Source organism: Vespula pensylvanica, chromosome 13 (assembly GCF_014466175.1).
Source record: "Vespula pensylvanica isolate Volc-1 chromosome 13, ASM1446617v1, whole genome shotgun sequence".
Classification (NCBI taxonomy): domain Eukaryota; kingdom Metazoa; phylum Arthropoda; class Insecta; order Hymenoptera; family Vespidae; genus Vespula; species Vespula pensylvanica.
The window spans coordinates 3,360,692-3,372,625 of NC_057697.1; the positions used below are offsets into that span (position 1 = coordinate 3,360,692).

Sequence of the window (11,934 nt, forward strand, 5' to 3'; positions counted from 1 at the left end):
GAGAGAGAGAGAGAGAGAGAGAGAGAGAGAGAGAGAGAGAGAGAGAGAGGATTGCATCCTCGGATAGCAGCCAGCCCAGACCCGGCCAAAATCGACCGGGTGTCGTAATTTCTGCGCATGCGCCAATGTTACCCAGGACTATCAACGTTGCTTCAATACCTGATCGTCCAAACCACCCCCTCTTCTCTCTCTCTCTGTCTCTGTCTGTCTCTCTCTCTCTCTCTCAGTCGCTCTCACTCTCGTTCTTTCTCTAACTCACTCCCATTCTTTCTCCCTCTCCCTTTCTCTCCCTTCTTCCCTCTCTCTCTTTCTCAATGTTATAACGTCGCAATCCTCCGGCAACGTACTCACCCCCTACGTCTCTCTCTCCTCACCTGTCTCCGTATTAGTGACTACGATGGAAGTCGAAACGTGTGTTATGCATTTGAAGATTTAGGTGTATGTGTTTATGTGTGTGATGTATGTGCGCATACAGATTTTGATTTATCATACGATATTGTTATCAGTGGTATCGATGATTATCATTTTTGAAAGATTACCATGATGTTTGAGAAGATGACGGGATTGATAAGTTCGGGGATGAAAATTGATGTTTTGATTAATTCCAAGGGAATTATTATATATATATATTTTTTTGTTATTCTTTATACATATATATTTTGACGGTATTGTTAAGAAAATGAATATGTTACGTGTCATAGATTTTTATTTATCAAACAACATTGTTATCACTGATTGTTTGATGGTAATCATTTTTGAAAGATGATAATGATTGGAACGACGTGGAAATATATTATATAATTTCGAATGAAATTGGAATTTTTGATTATTTTCTAGAGGGAATTATTCTCTCATCTTTTTACCTTTCTTTTTTTTTTTATGTCGATGATATGGTTAAACAAGTGGACATGTTAGTTGTGAAATTTTGATTTGACATATTGTCAAACGACATTGTTATTAACAATCCGATGAGAATCATTTTTGAAAAATAAAAATATCTATTAGTATCGATAAAAATCGTATTTTTATTTCGTTTTGTTTGTTTTATAGGAAATTATTCTTTTTCCAATTTATGTTAATGATTTTACTTTTGTTATCAACGTTCTGATAATAATTATTTTTATAAGTTGGTAATCGTATAAGTTGCGATAAAAATAAAAATTTACTTGCAAGAAGTTGAGAAAAGTTGAACAATATGTGATTATAAATTTTCACTTACGAAAAAATTATTCGGATTGATGATAATCAATTATTGAGAGATAATGATCACAAGAGTTTTGATAAAAATCAAATTTATTTACTTGCTTGCTTACTTACTTATTTATTATTATTGTTATTATTATTATTATTTTTTGTTTTGATGAGACATTGAAGCGTGAAGAGAGAAAGCATCAGAATGCACTAAACGACAAATAATATCCATTCCAATAAGTTTCAATAAAAATCAAATTTCTTTACTTCCTAGAAAGACTTTCTCTTTATACAGGATGTCTCAAATGATTTGACTCAGTAGCGTATCGAGGGTATCCCATAGAATAAATTTTTAATAACGACCAAATAAAAAAAAAGAAACGAAATTAAAAAAGCAAATGATAAAAAACTAATTCGCGTTAGAGTTCACCAGGTAACAATTTCATCGTATTTAAATTGATTAAAAACTAAATAATAGATCGTTTTAACGAACATAGACCTCACGATTTTGTAACTTTTTAAATTAGTTTCTATTATAAAAATTATACCCATTTAGAAGTTATATCTCCTCGATACGGTCCTGAAGTACGTACGAGTTAATCTATTTCGTAACATCCCATATATATAAAATGATATTTGATCAGGACGACAAAATAAGGACACCATTAAATGATATATCTCGTTTCAGATTCGAGCGAAACATTTTTCAATGATCATTTTTCATATTATATCCAAATACAATATATTATATTTTTTAGATTTATGTATCTCGTATCCTTAGTGGTTTCAACGTTATCGTATCCGTTCAGCAATCGACTATTACTTATGAAGTTATTATCGAATGTGTGTGTGTGTGTGTATATATGTGTGCGTGTACATATACGAGAGAGAGAGAGAGAGAGAGAGAGAGTAAAAGAGGAAAATGTAATGTCCTGAAACGATTTTCAAGTGGTTGTGAAACGTGCTTAGAAAGAACTTGTATGTAAGTAAGTAAGTAAGTATGTAAGTATGTAAGTATGTAAGTACGAAAGTAAGTAATACGTAGCTTGATATAAAATGGCTGTCAAGAGTTAGTGATATTTCCACCATTTTCGAAATAGTCTAGGTATTAACCGAATCTTACGTATCGTAAGTAAGTAAGTACATAGTTATTTACATTCTTACGTAGTCAGATATATCATATATTAAAGTGTATTTTGTGTATGCAAGTATTGTAATAATAACAATAATAATATTAATAATAATAATCGTTTTAACGAGGCTCGTGATAGTTCCTAGATAAATATATATGTATCTATACACATATATACATACGTACATACGTACATATAAACATACATATATCATACATACATATATACGTACATACGTATATAAGTATATATTTATTAATTCTTGTAGTCTCCGTGTACGCAAACGGATTGTTCGTCCACTCGGTGCCAGGAACATTCGTACTTACTTCGTCATATAACATAATGGAAAACTATGAGGCGTTTAATTAACTCCAGTGTTTCAGGGACAGGACAACGTGAATTCAAATGCAAATGCTTAGGACACGCCCAAAGGACGACCCTTTTCTTCGATGCTCTCTCTCTCTCTATTTCTCTCTCTCTCTCTCTCCCCCTCTCTCTCTCTCTCTCTCTTTCTCTCTTGCAAAAGACCAGATAGAGAAATCGTCGACTACCGTTGCTGACTCGACAAACTTCATCGAGAGCTTATGTTGAATTCCGTATCGGGGATTACGGATCGTTCCCCCTTCGTATTGGGGTGCGTGTCCGTTTCGATATCGAAATGCTCGATTATGCGAAATGCCAATTACTTTATCGAGAAATGAAAATGAATTGAAAGGTGAATGGGGAAAAAAGGAAGAAAGAACAAAAAAAAGAAAGAGGAAGAAGAAAAGCGCAGAATAATATATATATATAAATTATATATATAAATATATATAAATTAAAAGAAAAATAATAATAGAAATAAAAATAAATATAACGAATAAAAGTATCTTCTTATATCATTAATCTTTTTGTCATATGAATTCATATATATATATATATGTATGTATGTATGTATGTATGTATGTATGTATACTTTGATTAGTATAAATAATCGACTTACTCGTCGATACTGATATTTTATCGCATTTTACTTTAAAATAATCGATCAAACATTAAAAAATACTGACACCCTTCTCTTCCTCTCATTCAATCCCAAATAACACTCGATAAAAGATCGCAATGCATTATACTTGCTATGGAATAATACCTAACAAAATTTCCCTGAACAAACTTTCACTCGAACGACTTTTCTACGTTATGTCGAGCATAATTAAAGAAAAAGAATATAGAAAGAAGAATCACAAAGGCCAAGAAAATTAAACCGAAAATAAAACGAAATAAAAAGTAAAAAAAAAAAAAAAAAAAAAAAAAAAAAAAAAAAAAAAACAACAACATATTAACAAAAAGGAAAAAAAAAGGAACGGAAAAAGAAAAACAATCCGACCTACAAATTATTCTGAACTATGTTCAAAAGATTTATCAGGATAACAAAAAAAAAAAAAAAAAAAAAAAAAAAAAAAAAAAAAAAAAAAAAAGAAAAGAAAAAAAAGAAAGAAAGAAAGAAAAAAAAGAGAAAAAGAAAAGAATTAAATCTTTATAAACCTTACTGAAAGAAGATTAATCGATTTCGCAGTGTTATCCGCAACCCCAAGATGAATACTTATGCAATCCCATGCGATCGGCCCGTTTTTGGACAACGGACGAAAGCTCTAGATTAGGTTACTTCGTTGCTTTGACGAGAAAAGAAAGAGAAATGGCATGGAGAAGAGGCCGTGCAGGGGGTATGAGAGGGTGAAAAGGGGAGAAAGTGGAGGAGACCAGAAAAAAAAAAATTACTAAATCCTATCTGAATCAGTGGTCCATTGAACGGTGGTTTGATATCGTCGAAAGATATCTCTGTACCTTTTGAAAGGAAACCCCGGTGGATTCGAGAAAGCGCTGGATTCGCAATGCTAGACGATAAGTCTCGAACGTTAGAGGGTAAGGAAGGAGGAGGGTTCTCTTGGAAAGAAATACTAAAAAAAAGAAGAAGAGGAAGAGGAAGTAGAAGAAGACGAAGAAGAAGAAGAAGGAAAAGCGAGAGAGAGAGAGAGAGAGGGGAAGAAAGAAGGTTTATCCTGACAATACATTCGCTGAAGTAACTCTACTAGGGAGTCCTGATTGACAGACAGCTCCTGTCTACCAAATACTCGAGCAAAACTTACACCTACACCCTCTGTATATCGGTCTTCACCCTTCGATATGATTCAAACTACCCCTTCTTTCTCTCTCTCTCTCTCTCTCTCTCTGTGTATTTTCTTATCTATCTATCTTTCTCTGTACTTCTCTCTATCTTGCTCTTTTTATTTTGTTTCGTTTGTTTGATCATTAATTTTTCTGAGGTCTCTGCGATCAGAAAAAAAATATTATAAAGTTGTACATATTTTGTAACTATGTTATCAACAACGTAGAAGTAAATTGAAAATGATATTCGAATTATAAGTATATGATAAATGGAAAGGAATAATTTATTTCCTTTTTTTTTTCCTTTTTTTTCTTCTTTTTTTTTTTTTTCCCCCATTAAAGTTCTATTGTAACGTGAAGATAGAATACTAATAGAGGTGGGATTATAGTTATTAGAAATAAGAATTTTATTTTGTATTTTGAAGCAATTAAATCTCTATTGGAAATAGCATTAAAATATGTAACTAGAAGGTAGAAATTCGTAACTCGTAATATTATGTAAGTAGAATTAGATAAGTCTTTAGAATTAAGCTGTTTAAAGATAGAATTAGTATTTTAATAAATAGTATTAAAATATCCAAATGTGCAATTAGAATTTTGGTAGAAGTACAAGTGGAAATGAAGCCTACATTTAGACTTTTATTATGAATTTTACGAAAATTCAAATTTCATTAGAAATAAAATCATTAGAATTATACTGGAAAAAGAGAGTTTTATATTTAGTATTTATATATCGATTTATCTTTTTCTCTGATGTATTATCGTATTATAATCTTATGCAAAAAGAAAGAAACAAGAAAAAAAAATTATTATTGTCTCTCATAAAACACGTTTGAATTATATATAACTTAAAGGAACATTGTATTCTTCTTTCTTTTTTTATAACAAATTTATCGATCAAACGATTCGCTTGTATTTTACGCGACGTTTATACGCTAAATCATACGTGATGTTTATAATTTAGTTGAAATTAGAAATAGAGGGAGGTGTAAATGAAGTAAACAATGTAGCAAGTGAAAAATCAATAAAACAGAATGACGACGATGCTTTGCCATTGGTTAATATGTTTTTTGCTTATTTTAAGCAGATTTTTCTCTTTTCTTTTCTTCTTTATTTTTTTTTTGTAAAAGATAAATAAAAAATGTTATTAGGTCATGATTATTCACGAGTCCTGCTTCTGTTCTATCAATTTTCAAACGTAGAGATGGAGAGAGATAAATATTAAGAATTGCCACAGAGAGAAAGACAGACAGAGAGAGAGAGAGAGAGAGAGAGAGAGAGAGAGAGATAGAGGGATCAAATCTCTTGCAAAAGTTTCACAGAGAAAACCTATTAAAGAAAGAGTTTTAAACGAGACTTAAGAATAAAGTCACTCTTTCTTTCTCTTTCCCTCTCTCCTTTTCTCTCACTCTATCTCTCTCTTTCTCTCTGTCTCTCTTTTTCTTTCTTTCTTCCTTAATAAGAATTGTCAAGTGGAAGTTTAAAGTTATAAAGAAAGAGATATCGTTTTTCTACGATCGGTCAACGTTTAATACGATAAAACTTTATACGATAATTATGATAAATAACATAAACACTATGTATAATAATTAAGATGAATTATAGTTAAGTTCATTCAAAATTAATATTAATTCGTGTCTATGTATATATCCATGCATGCCTGTTAACTCCTACGTAACTCTTCAATATTACAAATTAATCGATAACGCTTATCTATTATGTTAACTCTACTAAATTTCACAAAAAAAAAAAAAAAAAAAAAAAAAGAAAGGGAAAAAGGAAAAAAGAGAAATTATCTATACGTAAGACTAATGACGTAATATCTATCATTAACGAGTAAAAGGCTTAAGGGATCAAATTTTTAACAAACATAATCTTTAGATTCAAAAAGAGCGATCTCTCTCTCTCTCTCTCTATATATATATATATATAGGCTCGATCATGAATAGAGATACATACCAGCTCATAGAATATAACCAATAATCGTGAAACGAAAAAGAGAAAGAGATAGAGAGAGAGAGAGAGAGAGAAAGAGAGAGAGAGAGAGAGAGAGAGAGAGAGACATAAAGAGAAGTAGAGAGAAAGAGATAGAAAAGAGATAAAATGAAGCTATGACGAAGCGATAGGAGTATGAGCAGTGAACGGTGGGTGGAAGGGTGGGTGGTAGTGAAAAGGGAGAAAGGCTCGATGAGACTCGTCAAAGAGACACCCGGTATAAGAGCGAGGTCCGTCGTCGGTAGGATGGACACAGAGGGCGCGTTTTGCGGTGACAGAGCGTGTCTGATGGAGGGTTGTCACGGTACGGGAGCACCCCTCAGACTTCGATATTAAAGCCCTCCTAATATAAGAGCAAAAGCTCTCTTCCTCTCGAAGCCTCGATATGCTCGTCTCAAAGCTACCCTTCGGCTGGCTCTTCATCCAACCATCCAACCATCCAACCATCCAACCATCCAACCAACCAACCATCCAACCAACCATCCAACCAACCAACCAACCAACCAACCAACCTCACTACTCTCCTTCCTAGGACATCACCATCACCTCAACCCCCTACCCCTTAAAACCCGCGAATGTCTACGTATTGCCATGGCCAGCAGACAAGTTTAATACTCGACCCATACTATTCGCGAGCTTACGATTATATCATAACTGCACCCTACATTACTCCCTTACTCCGTACCCCTTACTCCTATCTCATATTCCTAACTTCTCCTTCTCCTACTTTTCCTCCTCCTCCTCCTCCTCCTCCTCCTCCTCCTCCTCCTTCTCCTTCTCCGTTCATTTTTAGCTTCCGTATCCATCTCACACGCGCCATTGACCACGAATGCGCCCATCCGATAGGGCCCACGGACCTCTCTCTCTCTCTGTCTCTTTCTCTCTCTTACTTTCTCTCTCTCTTTCTCCTTCCTTATGAAAAATCAAGTTATCTCCATTCTCCGTGCTTCGTGTGCCGCTTAAAATAAAGGGCTCCGAGGTCTAGGGGTTCGCCAACCCTCGTGTCGAAGGACTGAAACTTTTCTTTCTCTTTCTTTTTTTCCACCCCTCCCCCCTCTCTCTCTATGTATATATATATATATATTTTTTTTTTTTAACTGTTATTTTTACACGGTGATCATGAATTAAATCATATGCCGATTATATATACATTTAAGGATCTTTATCTAGGGATAAATTTATTAGCAACTTTTCTTCTTTTTGTATTCTCTTAACGAGTTTCTCGTATGGTGACATTGACGACTTCACTAATTATTACAATAATCTTGACGATTTCATTGCTTATTTTGTTAGTTAATACTCAATCTTTAGACAAAGAAGATCTAAGCTGATTTAAACGATCGTCAAGAAATGTTCTGATTTATTACAATCATTTAATAAACGTCGATCACGTCAATCGATAATAATCTCAATTTCATTCCTGAGTTTTCCTTTTTCTTTTTTTCTTTTTTAGAGTTACTGATACTATAATCTTTATGATTTACGTTACCTAGGTTTTAGTTATATATTATTTAAAGTTTGATAATGGTATGACGATCGATATATACTCACGGTAAATCTCCTGCACCATACGCTTAGCCATTTAATGTCTCGCAAGCGTTTCCCTTGTGGCAACCTTAAGACAATATCAGTATTGTCGAACGCCTTCAACACTGGTGGATCTCTGGGGGATAGAAAAAAAAAATTGATGTTGTAACTGAACGACATTTGTATTGATTAGAATGGAAACGTTAAACAATGGTATTCATCAAAATTTTTCTATGCGACTTAAAAACAAGAAAAAAGAAACCATGAAGAAAAAAGAAAAGAAAGAAAAACAATTTTATTAATTCAAACAGTTCGATCGAAATGAAATACTTAAAAATTTCTTTCTCTAGAAAGGATACTATTCGATTTTATTTTAATTGATACTAACTTGATCCTATAGCGTGATGATCAATTTTAATTTTTATTACGTTCTAAAAGAGAATTGTTGTTCTCTAGACAAAAATTTCCTTTAAAAAAAAAAAAAAAAGGAGAGAAAAGAATCAATACAAATTCAACGCCTTATAACATCATTAACATGTAACAACGTAACAATAACAACAAAGACTAACAAGAAAGAATGTAATTTTCAAGAAAAAAAATATAACAATTTCCCTTCACAAAGAAAAAAAAAATCAAAAAAAGAAAGAAAGAAAGCAAAAAGAAAGGAAAAAAAAAAAAGGAATTAACTAAAATTCAAAGCCATATAATATAACATATAATAAAACAATGACGGATCCATTAATCTCCGTTCGTATGATCAACGATTAAACGATTTACCAAAGTTTAATCATTTTCATTGACGGAGGATAGGTGTTAGAGGTAGATATCTTAGCGTGAACGAAGGGAAGACAACACAAAAGGAAGTTGTGGATGCGGTCAGGGACCATACTAAGAGGTATGAACCTGAAAGCAAGGGAAAGGACGAAGGTGATGGTGATGATGATGGTGGTAGTGATAGTAATAGTAATAGTAGTGTAGTAGTAGTGCTAGTGATAATAGTAGTAGTAATAATGGTAGTGATGATGCTGGTGGTAATGATAGTAGTAGTAGTAGTAGTAGAGTAGTAGTAGTAGTAGTAGTGATGGTGATAGTAATGGTGATGGTGATGATGATGGTGTAGTAGTGAGCAAACGCGGTAGTCCGTAACCAACGAACGAAATGAAACTCAAAGAGCTTGTTGTGCTCGGTAGCATGGAACCAACGAGGAAAAGTGTGTCGTTGCTTGTGTTGAATAGAAATATGTATGTGTGTGTGAGTGTACGTATATGTGTGTATGTATACGTGTAGATAGATAGATAGAAAGAGATAGAGATAGAGGGGAAAGAGAAACACGGTAAGGAGTGAGATGGTGGGATGATATGGGGTGGGGGTATTTCAAAAGGGAAATAGAAAGAGGGATGGACCGGACGAATGGATCGCGAGCTAGGGATGCTCGCAGTTAATAAAACGGGAATTATACGCCGATCTCGTCCGGATTTCGTATCTGCGAGCACTTTATTACGATCCGAATCAACCATGTACTATTACATACATCCAATGTGTCTTCAATGTGTGTCTTATCGATGAGAGATAGCGATCGAAAAAATAAAAATCGTAAAATCATTCTAACTTATCCGGGACGTCGTCTATTTTCTTTTCTTTTCTTTTTTTTCTTTTTTTTTTTTTATTGTTTCTTTAAACGATTATTATTGCACTTGGAACGAGTGAATTTTGTAAAGTTTCAATATTTGAAACTTTTTTTTTTTTTTTTTTTTTTTTTATTTCTTTTTCCTTTTCTTTTCTTTTCTTTCTACGAATCGTGCGATTCTTGTTTTACTTTTTTGGTTTTTATTTTTTTATATATATGTGTGTATATATATATATATATATATTTATTTATTTATTTTTTCCGAACGAATTCATTAGCAGTTATGCAGGTAATTGAAGATTTTCTTTTTTCATTTCGATCATATAAAAATTTGATCATACTAAATTGTTAAACACTTGGAGTTGATTTACCTGCCCTTGTAATCTTCGGGATATGGTACGATGTAGCCGTCAGGACTAGGTCTTGTACTATTACCGACCCAAAAATATGCGTCTGGACCCCTTCCATCATAAGAGAATCCTTTTATGAATATCGTACTATCGTCTGCGGCATATATAATCCCTTTGATACCGTGTGCATATTCTTGAAACGAACCGATCTCTCTTCCATAATTCGGTCCATTTTTCGCCTGTCCTAAAATCAAAAATAAATATAAACGTTTTTTAATTATTAATAATCAATCCTTCTTAATAATTAATTGTTGCTGTGAAAACAACAAAACTAATTCATATATATATATATTGTGTATATATATTTGTATGTATGTATGTATGTATATATAATACAATTAAGAAAACATACAAATGTTATATTAATATTTATTTTATTAATTAATTGTTTATTTGCAATAGGATTGTGTATATATTAATAATATTATTAAATTATCAAAAGAATAGCAATTATTGTATTTGTATATAAATAATATTTAATATACTATAATAATAATATTTAATAATACTATAGTAATAATATTTAATTAATATATTATTTAATATTATATTAAAAATTCAAGGTATATATATATATATATATATATATAAATAAAATTCATGTTTGTACATTATAATGATATTATCGATATTATATAATGATATTATTTGTATATATATTACGATGAAATTCCTGAATAACTAAACGTGCGTTTAAACTCCATAGGATATAACGCATCGTCAATTTGATACAAAAGTGATACGATGACTGTAACAGGCCGAAGGGAAACTGACTTTATAACAATTTCCATGAATTTCATTTCATTTGATACGTGAAGCTCACCGAGCTTTAACATTTCTGCGAATGGTCAGCAAATTGATTATTTTAGAAAAAAGATCAGAATATTATATTTATTCGAATTATTAAAAATTTAAAAAAAGAACGACTTTGTATTAACTATTATATACATCGATCAATAATTATATATTTATATATTTAATCAATAATAGTAATAATAATAAAGAAATATATTTAGATATTTAATTATTTTATTTTATTTAAAAATAATTGATAACTAGATTGAATGATTTAAGAATAAGAATTATTTTTAATTAATATAATTTATTTTTATAATAGTAAATAATTTATGAATATAATAATAACATATATTATAAATAACTTCTTATTTTCTATGTATTATTCAAAAATTAAACATTTTTGTTGAATTTTGAAAGTGAAAACATTAATTTAATCGATAATAATCCTTTCAAATAAACACATTCTCACGAATATATTTCAATATTCTAAATAATTATCAATGATATCTATATATCCATAGACATATTAAACAAATATATTTTTATTTAAAATAAAACAATAATTTTCGAAATAAATTATTAATTTTTAAAACTAACAATTATTTTAATCAATAGCAATATTTTCAAATAAATATATTCTTTCGAATCTATTTCAATATTTTAAACAATTACATACATACATACATACATACATACATACATACATACATACATACATATATATATTAAACAAATAAATTCAATAAACCTCACTTACGAAATTATCTAATAATATTTTTTTTTCTTTTTTGGAAAGGGAAATTGGGGTTGTGTTGGGAATTTATTCCTTCTCCCTTTTTTTTTTCGAATTACTTTCCCTTCGACAATCAGCAGGATTATTTAAGGGACAATCAACGCAAGGATCACACATGACACGTTCGCATGTCGATTTACGATGAAACCAGCTAGGACGATAATTAACGCTTCGTCCATGTCGGTCTTTATCTGAAATGCATGGTCGAAGCTTTTAGACCACCCTTCTATTCCTTCCCCTGTTCACCCCTTATACACTGTCGTTCGAATGACGCTAGTCGACACCGATCGACTACTTCGTGTTGTTTTTTTTTTT

The 11,934-nt window shown here is 31.3% G+C and overlaps 1 protein-coding gene across 18 annotated transcripts in view; it reads right to left on the reverse strand.

The window, feature by feature from the left end:
- Positions 1-11,934, reverse strand: part of LOC122633661 (protein Skeletor, isoforms B/C) — an 83,109-nt gene that overhangs the window by 21,183 nt on the left and 49,992 nt on the right. For all 18 annotated transcript variants that reach the window (XM_043821819.1, XM_043821821.1, XM_043821820.1 and 15 more), the window contains 2 exons: positions 9,990-10,212; positions 8,016-8,127 (listed from right to left, as the gene is read on the reverse strand). In XM_043821819.1, coding sequence (XP_043677754.1) covers positions 8,016-8,127; positions 9,990-10,212 — 335 coding nt within the window. The remainder of the gene's footprint in view (positions 1-8,015; positions 8,128-9,989; positions 10,213-11,934) is intronic.